We start from the raw sequence: 22430 nt of genomic DNA on the forward strand, positions 1-22430 counted from the left end.
TACTGACTGATGTCTGCATTCTTCATAAACTTCACTCAATATTTTGATGTCAGTGATATGGTTTATTTACATTCTTTATTTATAGGTATCCAATAAAATATAGAGTTAAAATAGTGACTTTACTGTTGTAAACATTTGCTGATCTTGAAACATTTAAAATATTCAGTTAAAATCCAGTTTAAATTCTTTTTTTAAATGATCAATTTGGATAAAGCAACTACTTAGCAATGAAAAAGAACAAATAAAAGTATTGTTTGAGTACCAGATCAGTAAGGAATATAGGTAAGAGTAGAAGTATTATAAAATCCTAACCACAGCCATCCCCACACACAGTCTCCCTTCAAGTGCCAAAACTAACTTTGAACAGAGAGCAGAGAGATGACTTATTAACTTACCCTTAGCCATTTTCTGAGCAGCCTCCAGCACAGTGATGGCTGCTGGGTAAGCTCTCCCACTGACTGCCAGCATAAATGGGGTCATTCCACGGGCATCCCTGTCAAACAACAAAATGTATGAGCACTTTGGAGGGACAAATCAGCACATAAACAAAGTACAGTGAATAAATCAGGACAATCTAATGTACAAGAAAATGCATTTGTCTTGTATACAGTAAAAATCATACTTGGCAGAGAGCAGCTCCCGCAGGTGTGGCCTTAGAACAACACTGTCACACATCAGCTTTAGGATGAGGTGGGCGTTGGCCTTCCTGTCTTTAGATTCAACCACAGATGACTCAGTGGATGGCCCTGCTCATATGGAGAGGATGATCCATTAGATGACAGACACAAGATGTTTAAATACACAAGACATACAGCAAATTACAGTGATGCCACAGAGATTTGGTACTCTGAGAGGTACCAGAATGTCTTATTCGCCCCCGAAGACTTTTTGGAATGATTTATCAATTCTCTAATCACACACTTGCCACCATTTTTGTTCTGTCATAATTTTAAGCTGTGTAAAAAGAGCAATTAAATTTTAACATGTCCCAAACTAATTTCTCTATAATTAAGATGGGATGTACCTGGTATGGTGGAGGTGCTCGGTCCCTGGCTGGTCCCAGTGGAGGCCGTGGTGAGTGAACCCACAGCCGGTGCTAGAATGAAGTCAATGTCACCATCTGTTGAGAAAATAAAAAAATACAGTTCTGCAATATTCCTAGATTTCACTTAAGTTTAGAGTCACTTCAGTGCCACCACTGAGGTTGAATTCATGATTAACACAGACTTTGCCTACCTTAACAATGTGCATTCCTTTTAAATCTTTCCAATAAATACTTTTACTGAATGAAACATATTGAGAAATGATGGATCAGTAATGATTTACATTTTCATTGTTATGATATGAAAGAATGTGTCAAGTAACACATTCTCAACCCAGATAACATGTCAAGGTTTGCTTACTTGTCACTGGAATTTTTACAGACAGAAGAAATATCCTTCAGCAACATCTGTTACAGTATTATGAAACTGTTTAGGAAAAAGACTAAAACATTGACTTAAACTACTAAAACACTGATTAAAATTAGACTAAATTTAAAGCTAGCTCCACTGACTAAATTGTGACTAAAACAAAAGACTAAAATGTGACTTTGACTAACAATAACTTTCAGTAAGCAATTAAAACTAAAACTAAATTTAAAAATCTTGTTTTAAAACATTAGAATTAGAAAAATAAACACAAAGGACGGTGGAGACGGTGGACTGAACTGTGGCAAAAATAGATAAAGGAGTAACTTTTGAGCTGGAATACCTTGAAGCCACACCAAGCCATACCTTGAAGTGGTCTCATTTAAATTCATGTTTTTTTTTGTCACAGTGACACTGTCAGTCTGAAAGACAAAGATAATCCTAATTATACACTGTTGCAAAGATGCACTGACCAGGGTCCATGGGTGGGGGGTCAGGGACCCAACTTGGTGGAGCAATGGGTGGTGAGACAGGGTCTTGGTGGTCGCTGGAGGACGGGCCAGACTCGTGACGTCCGAGGCCTGCTGCTCTTAGAGACCTCCGCATCATCTCCCTCAGGCGAAGCCTGGTGACGAGACAAAAAAGATAAACATACCAGTGAAATTAATCAACAATGTTGTTTTTGTTTTCATATTACTAGAAAAGCAGTTCACTGAAATTGGCTGCAACGTGGATCCTTACTTATAGTGAGCCTTTTATACTCCAAATTACATTTTCTGTGCAGAGTATTTTTCCTTATATATTCTGCACAGCACAAGAACAGTGTAACTAGTTATTTACCCTCTGCTACTGGAGGAGCCAGTCCTATTCCCAGAACTGTTGCTTGAAACCACAGAGATGGCGTTGGCAATCGCCTCCACAGCAGACAGACGCTCTGCAAATGTGTTTCTCTCAGACCTTTCAGCTTCTGAAATTGAACAACATTGTCACTTAGCACGCAGAAGAGTCTCCTGAGAAAGCAGGCAAGTAAATTGTTACAGTTGAGCAAACTCAAAACCACAGAGAGAAAAGGTGATTTTCTACTCCATTTCTTCCATTTTTTAATAAAGATGGCAAAATCTAAAACTTAAAGACCTTGGGGAGAAAATGCAACTGTACCAAGCAAATAACTAATAACTACTTTTCAGATGAAATTTAAATAGCAACTATTTATTATGATGCTGATGCTAAAAAGAGACTTAAACACCAGCTTACCTTCCTCCTCTTTGGTTTCCTTGTTACTAACAGGGAAGCAGACAGAGACAGCAGCATGGAGGATGTTGCGGTTTCCATCACAGCGATGATCAAGAAGTGCTCCGAGGGCCTGGCTGCCCTGATCCAACAGGAAAGCCTGCTCGAGGTTCACCAGGTACTGCCGACACGCCTCATAGTCGCAACGCAGGACATGTTGCATCAGTGTCTGTTTCTGAAAGACACAAAGAAGATGCTTGCAAATTAGACAGCATTGTTTTTTGGACTGATTTCTGGATAGAAAAATAAAACATGTAGAAACATGAGATCTACTTGTTCATTCTTTAGTGTTTTTTACATTTAAATAATATGGTCATGTTTACCTCAACAGCCATAATAATAATAGCAGCTTTCTTTTTAATTGTGGAGTTGGAGGGGAGATTGGCCAGAGAGTGTACCCCCATTCCCAGGCTGTTTATAGGTGGCAGGTCCAACCAATCAGGATCTCGAATTCCACCCATGCAATCTTTGGCCATAGGGTAGATTGTGCCATTTCCATCTCGGAGGATGATGGGAGATTCCTGGAGGAAAAATAATTTTAACATTCAAGATTTGTATATTGCAAGGCTCTCTCCAGCAACTGCAAAAAGATGTCACCTATTTGGGAGATGATCTCACCTGTCCTGCTGTGAAGATAGCGACATTGCGCTCACTCTGCCCTAGGAAGGCCAGGTTGCTCGTGGGAAAGTTATTCTCCTGTTCAGCTTTGCCTGTGGCCAGGTCAAAGATACAGTACCTCACCCAGTTCCCAGTTTTCAGCACTGCATGGACTCCTGGAAGACAGAGAGATATTTACCAGTGGGAAACTACAGACACAAAACAAATATATTGACAGAGTATGTTAACTATACATTCACTGACATATAGAAACAAAAACCCACCTTTGGAGTCAACATTCACAGCCAGAATCTCTGCCTTTTCTGGGATACACAGCTTTTTAGGTGTGCGCTGAAAACAATCAGGAACTTTAGGAGTCCCACCAGTTTTGACCACCTGTCAGAAATAAATTGAAGGAGACAAAAAAAAAAGTAATAATGTGAGTGTCACAAGGATAGATCCTCTCACATGCAGATATATAAATTCTGAACTCCAAATACTGAGATGAGCAACATCAGATCAATTTAAGGATGCTCCTAACAGGATTTCTGGGGCCAATCACCAATTGCCGGAGGCATTATCGGCCAACACAGATCACATTGTGTAGCTGAAGCCTTCTATTAATTATGTAGCATTATCTATTCATTTAAATATTCTTAACATTGGATACTGAAGTATAAAACACTTTCATTTTGTCTTGAGGACCTGTTATACAAAAATATGGCTGAGTTTGCTGGTAATTTCATAAGATTTTTTCAACAGAATTATTCAAATCTGCTAGTGTAGAAACAAATTGGATATTATTATGATTTCAACATCTAATCATTCAAAATGCTGTAGTGAAAAAAAAGTAATGGCAGATGTATGCCTATGTATTTCAACACAGAAAAATGGGGGGAGGATTAGGAACCTTCGAGTTTTAAACAACATTTAAGGACATTCCGGGATAGACTGTATGTGGTGCAACTGAATGCACCATGAAGTCCTTGTCTGTGCAGAGGACAGAAGCCAGTGTGCCCATAAATGACACTAAAATAAAGTAGAGATTCTCTGCATCATTTATTACATGACAATTCTGATCCACCAGTATGGCGGACAGCCTTCTGCAATCTACTTGCCAAACAGAAAATCTCACGTGTAATTTGTTGTTTGGCAGCTGTAATTTCAGACCCTAGGTTATCAGCCGATAATGCTTGGTGGTCAATTGATTGGAGCACGTTTAGATCAATTTCATTCTGTACCTGCAGTTCATCTATTCTGAGGAGCCTACAGTCCTGCAGCAGTGATGAAGGATCTGAGTCAGTGGGGGCAGCAGCAGTCTGGTTGCTCATGCTGCTTGATGTCCCTGGAAACTTCACAGCAACATACGCACCGTCCACTTTGAGCACCTGGGATAAGATATGAAGGTCATAAGTTGTGAACCTGAGATGTCCTAATGTCAAAACTAGGGATGTTCCTGGCAACATCCCTGTGGATTAAACACAAAATTTAATTCAGACTAGTCAACTGGACTAAGAGTAAGAAAACACTCAGAGAGCAGATAAAATACAGTACAGTTAATTAATTGATAGTGTTAAACACTGTCTGAAAAAAAAATCTGTGTATTAAGAGCCATTTGAAGCCATTAATGAAAGTCTACAATCGCCAAATTGTACCTTAAATGCTGCTGAAATGTGTGACACTTTATGCTGTGCGATACAAAACATTGCACATTAACCCTCAAAACATGACAACTCACTAAATGCTTCACCTTTTCAGACTGAAGAGGATCACAGTGTCTGCATGTAAATGACCCAGAGCTGTCATTAGCTGCCAGTCTGCTACACAATGTGGCTAATGTTAGCAGTACTAACAGCAGTAGCTGCTCTGCTTGCAGGTTAACGTCCGTGTCTATGCTTAATGTGGTAACATGTTGCTCCAGTCGAGTGATTAAATACCACTTTATTCGGTCAAAGTCTAAATTCAACGTTATTTCCATTTTCTAGATTAAAAATACTGCCAAACCACACTGGTTTTACGAGCTGTCATCTGTCCGACTTTGGTGATAAAAACATCTGGGGTTGCCTGGGCCATCGCAGCATATGCACTTATGGTGCACGGTGAGAAGGGCTGCTAGTGGCAGACAGCTGCATAACACCTTAAAGGCAACAGTTCACTGGCACTGTGTATGAATAAAATATTGATAAATAGTTTAACTGACTAGTATTTCTAGTGCTAACTAGCGAGGGTGTGGGTGGGCGCTGGACTTTTATCCTCTTTTCTAGTGCTGACTAGCGAGGGTGGCAACGTTTAATCGTGTAGTCGACTAATCACGCACATGATTAGTAGCAGGAACATCTACATTACTTATTACTGAAAGACACTGGATGATATAAATTTTCAAACTTTAATCCATGCATTTCCAGATTTCAGATGTACTCACCTTTCCCACAGGGACATTTTTAACATCCTCCACAAACACCACCTCCCTGAGGGGCCACTGCTCTTCATTCACCTTCTCCTCCTCTTTGGGGGCTGGAGTAGAACGCCTTCGCTCTACAAGTAGCAGGACATACTAACTTTTAGTCTTCTCATCAGAGAATATTCAGACACTTAATTATTATTTACATCTAGGAATTTCAAATGGTCCAACACTCCTGTGTAGGAAACTAAAAATATACTGCTGACAGGTGAAAAAACTTTAGTGTGGACTAAGGAAAACTAATTATCAAAAAGCTCGCTGTATGGTTCATATGATAAGAGGATATAAAAAGGTAACCAAATACACCACAGTATATACTGTGAGCTGGCCAAACTTCCTTCACAGGGAAACAGGCAGAAGAAAAAAGCTTGCTGATAAAAGCCTGCGCACCATCTGTTTCAAAGTCAAAGGACTAATGAGAGCACAGAGTGAGGAAGAAATTGGTTCTGTGCCTGGGAGATACAGAGGAAAGTCAAGACTTGAGTGCTGTTTAGAGTGTTAGAGGTTAAGAGGGAGAAATATCGAGAGAGGAGCTGACATACTGTAGGGCAGTGAGGCACTGCTAGCAATGGAAGAGGTATCACTGCAGGTAGACGCTGGGGAGGGAGGAGGACCCATCTCAGTCTTCACCAGCTCTGGCTTGCTTTCCGTCCTGAGGGCAAGACAAGACAGTGAGATGAATTTTACTTTGGGGTTTATGATATCTAGTGAGGCTACCACTGTAATCAGAAGGGCTGAAGTGTTAGTCCTCCACTATTTTTCTACACAAAATGACACTGACTTGATTTCCTGGGTCTTAGTGGTCTTCTCCATGTTCTTGAGGCTTTCTGGTGAGCGCAGCTGGAATCTGCAACTGTCGTTCATGTTCCAGACTGACTCCAACAGGACGCCTACTTTGGGAATCCCAGCACTGACAGAAAAGGCCACTGCACCGGCATGATAGAGGGGGTTATTCCTCAAGCACACCTAAGGAAGGAACCGGTACATGTTTTTATTTATGCTAACTGCAAGATTTATATTGAGGTCATGCCAAAACTTAACAAGAAAATGCCTAAAGACAAACCTCTGGAAAAGTCTAACCAGAGGTGGAGTTCAGTCCACCTCTGTCATACAAGATAATAAAAATAAATAATAAAAAATTAATTACTTGTGTTCCCACGGTGATGTTAGGTATTGAGGAGATGCCAGCGCTGGACTTTGGCTTTTTGTTCTTGGCTCTGGCCTTTTCAAGCATCTTCTTCCGTTGACTAAAAGGCACAACACCCCTGCAGACAGATGCAAAAGCAGTCAGGAGTCAAAACTTGACTGACATTCATACTTTTCCATGACATATAGCATTCTCATTTTGAAATGGCAAAGCCATCAATTTAAATGTCAGGTCTTAGGGAGGATTCTTATTGCTTGCTACAGGTCCCCATTTCATATTTTGGAACAAGACTGCAGATACAAACAGTTACTACAGCTGAATCGTCTTTGAATTGAGGGCTGTTCTGTGGAAAGTGTATGTAAATTTCCACAGGACTCCAATTCAGTAGTTAAACATTGTTCTGTTTTACATAATATATGTAATACACACACACCAATAACAAAGTGAAAGAGACTTATCAGGATAACAATGTTTTGGTGACATTCAGGAGCCAATGTTTGTGTTAAAAACAAAGGATTATAATTCCAGTGAATGTAGTTTCATAAGAAAACAATTTTCTCCTCACCACCAGTAGAGGCTATTCTCCAGCTGTGCACACGTGTAGAGAGCACAGCAGTGCAGTGACACCATACGTTCCCCCTGCAGCTCAGGGAAAGCCTGAGCACTGTGTTCCAACTTAGAGGCCACAGTGCTCAGTGTGTCGTCCACCCAGGTTGCCACCTACACCACATAGACACACACACACACAAGTTAACGAACAATTAGACATTAAATAATTAAGTGTAATCCAACTATACAAACATTTATTTTCTTAATCACAACCTTATGGTTACAAAACTTATCCTTTAGTCAGTGCTGCGAATGAACAAAGCCGAGCACACGTTCTTGTCAGGAGGAACAATGATAATCTACCTTGTTGGTTTCTGTAGCTACGGTGGCTCTGATGCTATTGGCAGACAACAAGGTGATCTTCTCATTGGCCAGGCCCAGGAAGGACACACGTGGGTGATGAATGGAAGGATTCTGATGGCACAAATAACAGAACATTTAGAGGTGTACCACAAGTGCTTGCTAGCCATTAAGTTTGCTACAATAACAAACAGATGTATGTTGTATTTCAGTAAAAAAACATATATAGCAGGGATGTAACAATATATTGTATTTGGAGATAAAGCAAGTAAAAATGATCTGAATACCACGCTGTCCTGTGACAATATCTATTGTGAGATTACATGGCTATATTATCTTATTTTTTTTTACTTTTATTCTATTTTATAAATAGACTGGCTGCATTGTTTTTGTTTAGCAATTGCACATACACAATTTAAACTTTTTTGCACAGCTTAGGACATGGCTGGCTATTTTTATTTTAGTAAAAGGAGGAAAGCAGAAGCACTTTAAGTTAAAACAAACACAGTTTTAAGTTAATTTAATATTTTTGAGTTTTCAGTATTGTTACATCCATAATATACAGTATAGTTTTTTGATAATTCTATTCTTTTTAGTTGAATTCTCCACCTGTGGATTCCTGTAGGGTTCAGGTTCACTCCACTTCCACTGATAAAGTTCTCCTTTGGAACTGACAGCCACCAGCTCTGAGAACATGGCTCCAATGCTCACAAACTTCACACCATCCTGGAAAGAGATTAGACATCTCAGTAAATCAGAAAAAGAAAAAACTAAAAGTCCAATGAGCTGAATTTGCTAGAGAACTCCAATCAACTAGTAGACATAAGGAAATAAATAAATCAGAACTCAGAATTATATTTCTTTGTTTTCAGAGTCATGAAATCAACAGCTCTGTTTGTGCTCCCTCCTACCTTGTCAGGCCACCACTGGAGCTCCTCTCCCAAGGAGACAGGGCTCTGGACAGGGATGCTCTTCTTGTCCAAACTGGGCTCTCCCTCACGGCTGGTGGAGCCTCGCTCGGTGTCGAACGAGGCCCCGTCCAGCCACCGGCGCTCGCGTAACCTCAATACAGACTCACGCTCACGCAACAGCTCTGAGTCACGCTCTAAGGGAAGAAGGAGAACTGGTATGCAATAAGGTCACACCAGTGGGATAGAAGTAAGCCACTCTCTGGGAAAGACCCGTCAACATAGTTTTAAGAATAGAGAGAGAAAGATAGATTCTTTAGAATCACTGTAATGCTAATCAAAATTGCAGTACTGAAGATTGAGTGGGAGTCTAAATTAAAACTGGTGGGTGAGTCAGTTCGCGCTCATATGTTAAAGTGCGAGGTAGAAGAGGAAGTGGATAGACAGAAAGAAAGCATGCAGATGGGCTAAAAGTGGGCTAGGTAGGTTTTTAGAATAGACTGCCTTAAAGGGTCCCTGTTAAGACAGGTGGGCCTAGCGGGCCTTTCTCAGAGAGCTGACAGTATGTACTACAGCCATGCAGCATACAACACCAAACATTTATAGCCTGGAACACCAAACACCCATATGGAGTCACAGGAGTGCCATAAAAAAGGAAAGGAAATCTGGAAAAATAAAGAGAAAAAAAAGAAAATACGGAGGATTTTTTTTTCTATATTAAGTAATTTATTCATTTTTATCCCTCTATTTTTCATTATTCTTTTCCCCATTGATTTTGCTTGATGCTTGAGGGACTAAACTGTCAATCAGCTGGCTTGGGGCAGGTCTTCCTGCCCAGGTTTACAATGTATTCAGATGGGGTAGTGTTTACATGATGAGCCTAACATCCTCTTATGATACGTTCACATCAAAAACTAGAAGTTTAACGTTAGCTCAAAATTCACAATGTTTTGTTCATGACTTCCATGTCATAATTATGAGTTTTATTTGAACACAACATCAGTCGATTCATGTGCTTATTCGAGCATCTAACAAAAGCAATAGAGACAAGCAAAATCAATAGGGAAAATAAGGAACAATAAAGGAGAAAAAATAAAAACATCATTTAATAATAAATAACTTAAAATATACAGAAAAATAATTTATATGCATAATTTATATGCAACTAACTATATCTATATAAACAAATACACATCAATAAAAAGTCAAATAAATGTGAAAATAAATGTAAATGTTTACAGCATTCATATTTTGTTATTTGCCTTAATATTTTAATTTTTTTTCTTTTAATTTTATTTATTAATCTTTATTTTTCCACATTTATTTTCTTTTACAGATGGTTTCTTTTTTATGACACTCATATGACTCCATACATCCATATTACAAATCAAGCTTAACAGACTGAAGAGGAAATTTCCCCAGCAAAAAACCTAAAACCTTTTCATTTTTTACATTAATTGTATAAATTGTATAAAACCTACAGATCAAGTAAGTAGACGTTTAGCAAAGAGGAATATATTTCTCCTCTTATAACAATGTCTTTTTTTTTTTTTTTACATTAACCCTACAAATAACTGTTTTGATTGTTAGAGTAACTCTGTCTTATTCAAATCTTAAGCCACTGGCAAAAAAAAAACTGTCATGCTTTACAAACTTGTCTACTGTGTTGTCTTTTCTTTAATCAGCTAATAAAGCTTCATCCCCACAAACAAAAGCCGTCACCAGTGTTGCCACCAAAGCCTCTCCAGCACCCTGCCTTCCCTTTACTAGTCAGAGGTGAGTTGTTGAGTTACCTCTGGAGGATCCCAGGCGAGACAGCGAGGAGCGTCTAAAAGAGGGGTAGCCAAAGTAGCTGATGTCCTCAGAGAACATGGCATCAGCATCAATAATCACGCTGGGGTGAGCAGAGTGAATGTCTGCATCCAACAGGGACATCAGGTCCTCTGCAAGAGACAAAGGCACAAAAAGATGCAAGATTTAAGACAAATGAGAAAAAAGTCTCTTCTTGTTATGAATTTGCTAAACACTGTCTAGATAATTACAGTGATCATAATTAAATCATTTGAATTCTATATTACTCTGTGATACTATTTGTACTATGAGCTTTCAATATTAAATAGTGATGTAGTTTGTTAATTTAATTTAATAATTTTCATCTAGCAAGCACTTGCTGCATGCCTCAAACTGTACAGAAATGTCAATGTTTCAGATAAAGACGACTGTAAATCAGACCCTTTGTATACAGTGTGGAGTGACAATCACCAATAAAAACACAACTAACTTGAAGTGACATCTCCAGACAAGTCATCCCAAAATTCACGCAAAGGTAAACACACTTAAAAGGATAATACATGGACCATTTTTCACTAAACATGAAATATAATACAAGCTAAAAGAAAACACTGCTGTCCTGTACTGATTACAGAAGTCAATCACCCAACATCAATATATTTAGTCAACTACACTAGACTAAAACTAAATGGCATTTTAGTAAAAAAAATAAAAATTCTGAGTAAAACCAAATCAAAATGCACAATGACATTACTTTATGTAAGCCATTGTCATCTCTGCCCCCATTTTCTGTTTTTATTCATTTATTTTTGACAAACCTCCAGGGAGGTAGGACTCGCTGGCCGTGTCATCTCCATCATCTCCATCTTCATCATCTCGGCTCAGCAGGTTGTTGACAGCAAGGTTGACATCCAGGTTAGTCCTCTGGAGTTCCCTAATAATCACACTCCTGGACTTCCCCTGAAGGACTACCTGGGCCTGGGGGGGGGGGGGGGGGCAGACAGACTTTATTGATACTCAAGTAAATACGCACTGTCCACTATAGATTAATTAACATTTGTACCTTTGTTTCAGTAAGGAAAAGGTTGCAACAAGAACAATTTCATGAAGACAAGATTTTTTTTTTTACCTGAGTAATGAGCTCTTCAGGGATGACAGAAGCTGGTATGACGGGCTGAGGCTGGCTACCTAACAGGCCCGAGCCGCGATCCCTTCCTGTGCGGATCACTCTGGTCTGTCGACGAGAATCGCGAGCTGCTGTTGATGACCTGCCCGACGTGCCTCCACCTCCTCCTCCGCCTCCGCTCCCTCCTCCTCCGCTGCTGCCGCCTCCTGCTCCGCCTCCCCCTGCTCCGCCTCCGCTTCCACCTCCACCGCTGCCTCCATTTACACCGGAGCTCCAGCGACTCCTGTTACATACAGTGCAAGGCCATGGTCAGACACGACTGCCAAAAAACACCATCTGACTAACAGAGCAGACTCAGAACACACGCACACATCTGGGTAACGAAGGGATTCAGCTGCTGTGACAGCAGAGAAAAGCCAGCTTGTATCAGCAGCATTTACAGGAGGGAAGAAATTAACTGGGGGAATTTTTTCCTAATTTAATCAAGAACTGTAAGAGAAAGAGCTTTGATAGAATGTACATTAACATTTTTGATATTGAAACTTTTTTCCCCAGTTCAACATTGAAAGGGTGCAGGTTTTGAGGCTTATTTTGCAGCTTGGATTATTCAGTAGGGCTGCAACTAAGGATTTTTTTCATTATAAATTAATCTGTTGATCATTTTCTTGCTTATTCAGTTTGGTCCATAAAATGACAGTAAACAAAGAAAAATGCAAGATCACTGTTTCCCCAGAGCCCAAGGTGAAGTCTTCAAAATCTTGTTTTTTCCCAGAACACAAGGACATTCAGTCTAACATCAAAGAAAATCAAAAAAACCAGAAAATATTCAAATTTGAAAAGCTGAAATCAGGAAATTTGGACATTTTTTTCTTAAAAAATGGCTCAAAACGATTATCAAAGTAGTTGCCAATTAATAACAGTTGACAACTAATAAATTAATCAACTAATTAATGCAGCTCTACTATTCAATTCTGCACAACCACAATATCAGGACACACAGCAATTATATTATGAGGAGGAAACTGGTTCTCCTGTGGTCAACAATAACAAAAGCACTAAGAAAAGACTGCACAAATTTAGCCAAGTCAATGAATATAGCCAAGCTTTTTGATGCATGTCGTTTGATGGACACATTTAACCATTACAGCATCCTAAAGTTCTCTTTCAGAATGAAGAACCCCTGTGAGGAACAATACACCCCTACCCCGTTGCAGCAGCGTCAGTGCCATGCTCTAAACACACTGAGCTTTTCACAGGACCGTTTTGTCTCTGTCAACCCTGCCAGAACTTACCCAAGGGTGTTGCCTGCCAGTCTGCCAAGTGTGTCAGAGCCAGACAGGAACCAGGGCGGATCACTAGTCCTGCCTGGCCTGGAGCTCCTTCCTGTCCCTGAACCACTGCTCAACTTTGAACTGGAAACAAAAGATGGGAGATCAGTTACAAACCTACAAAAGTCCCACACAGGACACACTGTTTTTATTACCTGGGTTAACAGAAACTAAATTCACCCCAGGTATTTCTTAAATTATACCTGTTGGTTCAGGATTATTTTCTATTAATATTATACTGTGAAATGGGAGGGGGGTATTTTGGAGACTAGCATGGCAACACCCTTGGGAATCAGAATTGGCTGCAACTCGTTCCTCCTTCAAGACTTTCCTTTTTATAAAGGTTCTTGGGGTTTTGGGGCTGCGACTGCTTTCTCCTATTTCAGGATTTCTCATAAAGGAATTCCTTCTAATTTTAACTAAAAGTAGTTTTCTTAACAGATGTGTTTTAAGTAGACAGTTTGTATAAATGGTGTTGTGACATTCTGACTATTTTGCCAATGTTTCATATAACAGAGACTACAGAAACTGAAGTTAATACTTTCCAACAAAATAATACAATCACATAAAGTACCATACTATAACGAAGGGCAAAGGAACACAGAAACAGGGATTCAAATTATTCAAATACAATACAGAAACAGCAAATTCACAACAGTCAAAAAGCTGACACAATCCATGTTGCAATCTAAAATCACAGATGATATTAGGCCATCATCATTAAACTGACAAACCTGCATAAGACAACCTGCCATACTGTTTTCTGTAGGCTTTCTCAGCAACCCACAATGGTGCTGACTGAAAAGCTATTAAAATTTGAAACCATCTCATCTTCTTTTGCACATCCTGCAGCAGGGAACAAAACATGTGTTCTGCAGAAAAGTTGGAGAGGGGGAGCTCCTCAGCCTTTAACAGCCTGATTCACATGCATATTTAGCAGCTCGAGGGGCCTTGAAAGCTCTGAAATCACTGTTGGATGTTGTTCTGCTGGCAGGGTATCGACAACTATCAATGAGACATTCACCAAAAATACATGCTCACAGCCAACACGAAACAGGGCAGCTAGTAAAAAAAGTGTTTTTATTAAGTAGCACGCACTTGCACAGCCATAAAGGCGACTGGCTTTCAGAAAGTTACACAAGCAATTTTGAGACCGTTTTGCTGTCAGTTATTCAGTGTCAAGATTAGAATAAAGGCAGAAGTAGTTTTTGTATTGGCAAAACAAATAAGTTCCTGGAATACACATAACCCTGGGGGGAGGGGACTCTCTGAAAAGCAACTCTAAGAATCACTGAATACATATCATAATCTGAAGCACAACAGCAAAGCATCCGCCAGTCCAGCAGCTGACTTTTTTGGAATAGCCCTAACCTGTGATGTACTAAGATATGTTTCACTCCTGATAGATGGAAATCTTTGTAGCAAAGAGCCAGAGTATTATTCTAGAAGTGAAACCATGTCCAAATGCTTCATACGCAGCCAAAAAGGGCACATGTGCCGAATTCAAATCACAGCAACCACCATCAGTAAGCCTGAGCATGCTCAGTGCATCTTGTGCTAGACATCTCCACAAGCAATCTGCTTTCCAAATCAGTGCCAAAGCTAAAACAGTTTCCGGGACAGATCCCATCATAAAGAGGTCTCTCACCCATCGCTGCCATCCGGTTTGCTGAGCTCCAGGCGATCAGGCTGCACAGCAAAGCTGATTCTACACACGCGTCCATCCTAAAAGAGATGCATTCATGGATTTTAGTGCCACGTTTCACAAAACTCCTAAAGACAGAAAATTTCTAACACTGAACGAAATTTAGCAAATTAGGAATTGACATTGTTACCCACATCACAAAGTCAACAGTCAGCAACCTTTTGCCTTTATACCTGAGTCTATATGCAAATTATTGCTGCATGACTGAAGATTTCATTTTTGTTTTAACCCCATCAAACCCCGGGTCATTAAATTACACATTAAGATTAACACAATACCCTATGTGATGTCAGTGAATGCACAAATGTAATGCAAAGAAAAGCAACAAATGACTCTGTGCTACGGCTTTACAATATGGTTTTTAAAAAAAATCATGCTACAATCATTTTGACAAACAGTGTCATTGCCATATGATTAACAATTACTGGGAATTATCTTTTTGAGTCACAATTTCCATATTCCCTGAAAAAAAAAATTAACATCATGATGATGTGACATTTGCTGGGGTCTGCACTGAACAAACATTTCTTACATCTGGAGAATAAGATCTGTAGCTCAGGGCCTCTCTACAGCTCTACATACTTCATCATAATGCTGTTTTGTCACACATTCTATCTTTGGAAAAAATCTGCAGCTTCTGCAATTGAAAAATTTTGCACTTGGTCACACTGCGATTTTGTTAATATTTTGATTAACTGTGCAGCCCCGCTCCACACGCCTCCTGAACACACTTCCTCCTGCATGACCAGTTTGCTGACATTTCCATCAAAGCTCAAATAAACAACCTAAGGTCAATTACTACATGGCTCTTCAGTGTGTCTAAAGCCCTGCTCAAATTGGGTTATCCTAATTGGGGTGGTGACCTGTACATAAACAACAAAACCAATCTATTAAATCCAGTCCACAGTGTCTGCACAACTAGAAAGTAAAACAGAGGAAAAATCAGTAGTGTTTTATAGTACAGTCAGAGATCATCTGATAATGGTCCTCCATTATTGTGAACTGTTTTTGGTGGGCAACAAATGGTAAACATACATTGCAGATCCCAGAGTATTTGATTAATGCAGATAGTGTAGTGTGTTACAACATTACCTCAAGGAGAAATCCGGCATGGTTTGGACCGACGACACACTGTTTTAGGGTGGCCTGCTCCAGCAGACTAAGGTGTGGATGACTGCATTGGAAAAGAAAAAAAAAGTACAAATCAAATGAGCCAATATACTGGATACGAAACACGAGTTTCAAGCAATTGATTAAATTAAGCAAAACACACAACAGTTAAAATGTTGACACAGACTCACCTGTTATAGCTGTATTTGTTGAGTTTTTCTGAGACTTCACGGAGCCTGACAAAAACATAAAGACTACATTAATACATGTAAAACCTGTTTAGAGATCAACATTAAAACATGAACCACTGATTACACATCAGTCCCAAACACAGCCAATTTAGGTGAATTTCAAATGGCTTTATCTCATTAGCATCTTTTAAAGTCATCTAATAAAAGAATATAATCCCAGGACATTTAGCATGTTTCACTCATACACATACTGAAAAACAATTGTCAGACTAATATGAGGCAAATCAGGAGCAGAGCATCTGCCCCACCTTACTGTGAACAAATCTATACTGAGCATTAATGATGCTATTGTTGACATGAATTGGTGACAAGATGACAATGATATACAAGTTTGGATTGTTTTGCTTGTAATATCAGTTGTGACACATAGTTGCTTGCTTGCTGCTGATGCTGAACATGTCAACTAACATCTGTGTCAGGATTTCAGAGTACAGGTCACAGCTCTGAGTGTGTGGTGATGATGATGATGATGATGATAATGGCCATCAGTGATAACACTTTCAATTTTCTGAATCAGTTTGGTGTTTCAAACAACTTGAGCAAATTGCAATGACCATGAGCCTCAGTGGTAAATGCTAAGGAGAAAACACCAGTCAGTGAGGTGAATCAGAATTATAGCACGTTGAAAACACATTGCATGAAGAATCAAGTTGCTGCAGTGATCCAAAAATAATCCAGAATTCAGAAGTGGATAACAAACACTCCAGAGTTATACAAAGATCTTCACAATAACAAAATGTTATGCTCAGCCACTGGATGTTTCTCACTACAATGTTCCTTGCCATTTTATCAATCAACCAATTGTTGTTTCTTTTGTTTTTCTAGGACAGTGTCTCATTTTTGTACTGATGGAATCAACCCAGACTGTTTCATGCCCATCCATGCCATTGATGTAGTCTGTCTGCCAATGACCACTTAACGTTGTCTAGCAGAAAAAATGAGTAGGACTTTCACTTCTGAAACCCCTACTACGACTTGGCAATATGGACAAAATCGAATGTTACAGCTGTTCTGATACCATTTTTTCCTTCCCAATACTGATGCACGAACTTTGCTTGGGCAATGTTGACTACCAATCAGCTAGCAGGAAAAAACCCTTTGTGTCTTCACCATCCTGGGGCAAAAATGCATTAATGACACTGCTGGAAAGTCGCAGGGTCCTGATTCAGGGTTCATAAATTCTAAGGTATCAGATTGGTGCATAAACTTGCATATTTGCCAAGACCGATACCTGCATTTTAGTCAGTATTAAAAGCCGAAACCCTATCAAATATCACTTTTTGTTACGTTTTGGCTTTCACAAAACATTAATATAATGAGCTTTCTGATAAATAATCATGAGCAATGTGGACATAATGACTAAGAGGGTAAAGCCAAATAATAGAACAGCTACAACAGCCAAGTGAGTTCAGAAAATTAGATCACTTTACTGGGATGCAGCCCTTAAAACCAGGAAGAGAAATACTTCTGCCAAATTACGATGTAAAGTAGATGATCTAGTCTGATATTATGAAAGCTATATAACAATATATTTCCCAGCCCTACCTGCTACACAAAGTATCTTCTCCCATCTCATTCCTGTCAAGTGTCAAGCCTGCCACTCCAGTCTAACAATGTCTGAAATACTAATTAATATGTAACAAGATCTGTACATTGAAGAATTGCTGTGAACTTCAAATACAATCTGCTCCATCACTTTTACAGGCAATCAGTCTTGGTTTTTAACTGCCTTTGCTATGGCAGTTTATTGGAAATCTAGGGAGCAAACAATGAAGATGGTCATTAAACATTTTCTTCCTGAAGAAAAACATTTTGGACAATCTCATTTAGGACAACTGTTGGTTTATTATGCCATGTAACCCATCGACACCTGACATTCTCAAGAGACTGCTGTTATCTGATTATTCTTAACCACATATGTGGTCTGAGATGCATTGTATCCACATATTTGTCTTCTGTCTTGTCAAGAAACATACATCAACTGTCAACGCCTCCCACTTCAGCCTGTGCTGTCATCTTGAATATAGAGAAAACTGTTCTCTCACACGTGGTCATTACACACAGCTATACAAGTACTGAGGCACATACAAGGCTAGGTATTGTTACTCGACATCTTTAAGCTATCTATGTATATAACCCTGTACAGAGTAGTATCAAAACTTCTACAGTAAAATGATACCTGCATTAATTTTGTACCCAGCTCTAGGAAAAAAAAACAACCATTATATTTATATGTTTTTGCTTGAAGCCAATCACTGCAAGCCATACAGTCAGCAGTGTGGTGAAGTCAGGCACAGTGTATTTGATTGAGTTGGCAGTTCAGCATGACAAGATGCCACCAAAATGTCCAAAAGTATGGACACGCCTGTGGTATCTGATAAAAAAAATAAATAGGTGAATTGTGTAAGGATTATTTCAGGAACGCGTCCATTCACATGATGGGTGATATCTGTATCATTTTAAGGGTAATGCTATTGTAATTTTTAAAATAATACAAGGGCTGCACAATATGGTAAAAAAAAGTCATTCTGCAATTATTTTTAACCAAAATTGCGATAGGAAATAAGATTAATGGGACTTATTATTTTGGCATTGCTATTGGCATTTTTACTAAGGAAAAACTACTAAAATCATGTTACTGGGGTCTATTCCAAACAAAAGTTTCTGTTGATCTGGAGAACAAGATTATTAGGCCAGTACACCTTTGCAGCACCACAGTACTTCATTATAATGCTGTTTTCCCATTAATTTTTCCTTTAAAAAAATTAATAATCATGATTTGGTTCTAGTTCTGTATTTTGGATATTCACTTGGCCATAGAGCAATTTGTATAATATTGTGATTAATTGTGCAGCCCGACACAATTCCCAGCCCTTGGCACATGTGACAAATGACCTAGCTCAAAATAACAAGAAAGGACATAAACAAATGCCAATTGGCATTTTGGTTTGGAAAGCAATCATATTCTTATGTGATGCCAGAAAACTCAGGAGTAAGTGTAAATAACTGGCACACAAATAGAAAAAGTAGAAATCTCCTCACAATCCAGAAGCACATTAAATGCCCATGCATCAATCCAAACACTACAGGAAGGTAAGAGAAAGTGACTCACAAAGCAGCCAGGTCAGTCATTCACTAACCTACCAGTCAAACAAATGGCACCACTCTAGCACAGACGCAAAGTCTACTTGCCTAAATGAGTCATTTAAAACAGTGTCACTAAAGCATAGCAAAAACATTAACCATCCATCTCACTACAGGGGAATTCTATTTGCACTGTGCTAAACTAATGTTTCTAGGCAGACCTCAGTTAGGTCAAACAAACCACTGGCATTTGGTTGAGGAAATCTGACCGGATGTTCATGCCAGGCAAGCACTTCTAATGAGCCAAGCTGGACCAAGCCTTTTTATTTCAGATAGACGCACTTATCTGCTTTGACAACTGCAAGTTCCTTCATGGGGAAGAGAGAGGAGGGGGCCTCCCAGCAGCACATGGTGACTGTAGCATGCAATGGCATGCATGCCTGGGGATGAAACAGCCATGACCTCTTTAAGGAACTGATGGTCCATACCACCAAGATGTTTGCGTGGCTTTTTCTATAAGAAGCCTAACCAACAAAGAAAACTCAGCTTTCCTGTCAGTCAGATTAAAGCTGACCCCCTCCCCGGAATTTGATGTACACTAACCTGAAAAAGGCGTTCAAAAACTCTGAGCCTATATCCAGTTCCTAATCTCAAGGTCATTCTAAAAACACTTCTCAACCTCTTTGTGTTTAAGTAGAACAGCTCATTAATCAGTTCAATCTCAATGGATGATATAAATAGGTTTATCATAAATCACATGTTCTGCTAAAATACAGGTCACACCAAATGTCCTGGACCTCTATTACAACCACTTCTGGCTAACGATCTCTTCAAGTTGGAGATTTCCTGAAGAAACCCCATTGACGACAGTGTGATGCATATCAGCAGCATGTCACTGCTAATGATATTGTGTGCAACTGAATTAACTGTGTATGTGTGGGGCTAGGCTTGGGCGATATCTCTTTTTTCATGCCTTCCTGACATTTCACTAAAGTATATCACTGTATTTATAGGAAAAAACAAACTGTTAAAAGCTGGTGACACAAGTTATTATAGACATATGACATTGTCCAGCTCAATGCATTGTGCTTACAAGTCAAATAACCTTTTTAGACAAGTCTTGATGGGTGTAACTTATTAAAATTTTTAAAAATATGTAGGAAACAAGTGCACTAATTCCACTGATTCTTGCTAAAGGACACAATGACACTTGTTGCCATGGATAACAGGACTTCATTTGGCTGAATGGAGATGATTTACAGATGTTTCGTGTGAATAATAAAATGCTTCTGTAGTTGTAAGACATAATCTCAAAAAAAAAAAATTATATGTGGCAATCTTTTATTGATTCCACATCTAGTCATATTTAATTCTTAGCTAAGAGACCCCAGCTACAGACCAAAAATGACCAACCAATTATTTCTTTTCTACCTAACCCTACCAAATAATTGGCTAAGTTCCCTATTATAATGAGGTCATTTTTATTGCATCTATTTCATTTAGATTTTTATTTTCCAACAATAAAACAGCAGTTCAGCAACTTCTATGTTTCAGATAATTTTATTTGCAATGAATGAATGTACTGAAAACCATAGCTTTGAGATTTCTAAATACCATGGTATACCATAATACCTTGATACCCCCAAGCCTAGCTGTGGCCATTTGGTCTCTGGGTGAACAGTGAAAATAAATACAATATATGATCATGTTAACACTGAAGAATCCAGCATCTTTCCTACACATTTTATAAGCCCTGAACCGTCCCCTTATTAAAGTAGATAACAGGATTAATGTGTATGCAATGATGCTAACTGTGTTTCACTGCATATTTTAGATATTTGTCTCAGTGCGCAATGTTATAACCAGACAAATTATGTGCTCATTTCCGGCAATGTTAGCAAGCAAATTGTGTCACTGAACTTTCAAAAACAGCCCTAGACAAAAGACGTCGAAACACAAATATTTGGCTTTGTCAAGAGCGTGGTAGCGATTTCGCTTGCTAGCATTAGCAGCTAGCTTTCAGATAGTTGACGTTAGCTGCTTCATTGATCATGATAATCAACCAGACGCCCACAAAACAAACACTGACATATGTCAAAAGAGTCAATATGGAATTTATGGACGAAAACTCCTATATTTTCGACAGCGTTGCGTTTTACGACCTTTATTTCCCTCTCTTTTCCCCATCCCCCAACCCGCATTGTCTATCTCAACTTTGACTGTGAGCCAATCCTTCCAGAGCACCGAGGAAACAGCCTGCTAACGTTAGTTAGCTCTCCGTGCGGTAGCCAGTTAACGGGCTAGCTAGCATCTGTGTTAGCACTGTTTAGGTAGCAATAGGCTAACGAGGATTGTACAAGATGCCGGGCCTTGTTTCAACCCTGGGGGGTCATTTAAATTATTAAAACCCGAATACATACGTATGACAATGTCAACAGCGTTCGCAAATACAGCCTCTTATAATATATACCGTCCTCCGCAAACATGTATTGATTTAAATTCCTCTTTTCCCCGGGCCGCAACAAAATACCTGTCATTGAGCTGATCCTCGGTCCCGGGCAACGGGTGAACCACGAAGTGTATAGATGTCATGGGGCCAATCCAAAATCACACACAGGCGTGTGAAAGATGTGGAAACTGTTATTCTTTCGATTACTGTATGTATGTGGATTCATAGGAATCGTTTAATGGCGAAAAACCTCGAGTTTAGATCCCAGCCTCCTCACCCACATGCCGCCATCTTAACTCTAGCAAGCTTCTTCTCTGTGTGTTGATTAGTGCACATGCACGCGCTCCGCTGGTTGGACCCCGAGCACAAACAGGAAATGTGTTCAATTGGACGGGATTGGCCTCAAGAAGAAAGGCAAGGAGACTGAAATCCAAAATACTACACTTTCACACTCCAAAGTCTTTGTTCTCAGCGATGCATCTTTGTTTAGTGGCATTTTCAAGCACCTGCAGTCATTCGCAGGTTTGTTACTGTACTACAAAGGCCAAAGAAAGGGTTAAGATAGGTTACCTAAGACAATGCAAAAAGGCTGCAGTACAATACAGAAAGATAAGACAATAGGATTTCCAATGTCTGATTGATCATTCAGGAGTCTAAAGACTGAAGAAAAACTACAAATAATCTGTCTTTTGTGTTACAAATTAGCTAGCACAGTAGATAACTCCAATATGCCTATTTTACCAGTCAAAACTTGAAATAAAATGTACCAATTATAGTATTGTTATGTGCATCTTTGTTAGCAGTGGTGGAACAAGTATTAATTAAATGTAGTAGTAAGACCACACTGAAAATACTTCAGTAGGCC

At 39.3% G+C, this 22430-nt stretch overlaps 1 protein-coding gene across 2 annotated transcripts in view; it reads right to left on the reverse strand.

Moving 5' to 3' along the window:
• Positions 1 to 21887, reverse strand: part of ubr5 (ubiquitin protein ligase E3 component n-recognin 5) — a 43586-nt gene extending 21699 nt beyond the window's left edge. For both annotated transcript variants that reach the window (XM_084725953.1, XM_084725952.1), the window contains exons 1-26: positions 21647 to 21887; positions 15973 to 16017; positions 15764 to 15845; positions 14615 to 14691; positions 12931 to 13050; positions 11642 to 11921; positions 11331 to 11490; positions 10515 to 10664; positions 8725 to 8936; positions 8423 to 8539; positions 7817 to 7927; positions 7470 to 7624; positions 6905 to 7022; positions 6539 to 6723; positions 6300 to 6409; positions 5719 to 5831; positions 4538 to 4684; positions 3581 to 3692; positions 3318 to 3472; positions 3023 to 3220; positions 2664 to 2874; positions 2250 to 2376; positions 1883 to 2034; positions 1025 to 1120; positions 623 to 746; positions 396 to 493 (exon numbers count right to left, since the gene is read on the reverse strand). In XM_084725953.1, the coding sequence (XP_084582079.1) occupies positions 396 to 493; positions 623 to 746; positions 1025 to 1120; positions 1883 to 2034; positions 2250 to 2376; positions 2664 to 2874; positions 3023 to 3220; positions 3318 to 3472; positions 3581 to 3692; positions 4538 to 4684; positions 5719 to 5831; positions 6300 to 6409; positions 6539 to 6723; positions 6905 to 7022; positions 7470 to 7624; positions 7817 to 7927; positions 8423 to 8539; positions 8725 to 8936; positions 10515 to 10664; positions 11331 to 11490; positions 11642 to 11921; positions 12931 to 13050; positions 14615 to 14691; positions 15764 to 15845; positions 15973 to 16017; positions 21647 to 21708 (3517 nt within the window). In that variant the 5' untranslated portion in view covers positions 21709 to 21887. The remainder of the gene's footprint in view (positions 1 to 395; positions 494 to 622; positions 747 to 1024; positions 1121 to 1882; positions 2035 to 2249; positions 2377 to 2663; positions 2875 to 3022; positions 3221 to 3317; positions 3473 to 3580; positions 3693 to 4537; positions 4685 to 5718; positions 5832 to 6299; positions 6410 to 6538; positions 6724 to 6904; positions 7023 to 7469; positions 7625 to 7816; positions 7928 to 8422; positions 8540 to 8724; positions 8937 to 10514; positions 10665 to 11330; positions 11491 to 11641; positions 11922 to 12930; positions 13051 to 14614; positions 14692 to 15763; positions 15846 to 15972; positions 16018 to 21646) is intronic.
• Between the last annotated feature and the right edge of the window lie 543 nt (positions 21888 to 22430).

The sequence above is a fragment of the Lutjanus erythropterus genome, chromosome 9 (genome assembly GCF_056507025.1).
Source record: "Lutjanus erythropterus isolate fLutEry1 chromosome 9, fLutEry1.hap2, whole genome shotgun sequence".
NCBI lineage: Eukaryota > Metazoa > Chordata > Actinopteri > Lutjaniformes > Lutjanidae > Lutjanus > Lutjanus erythropterus.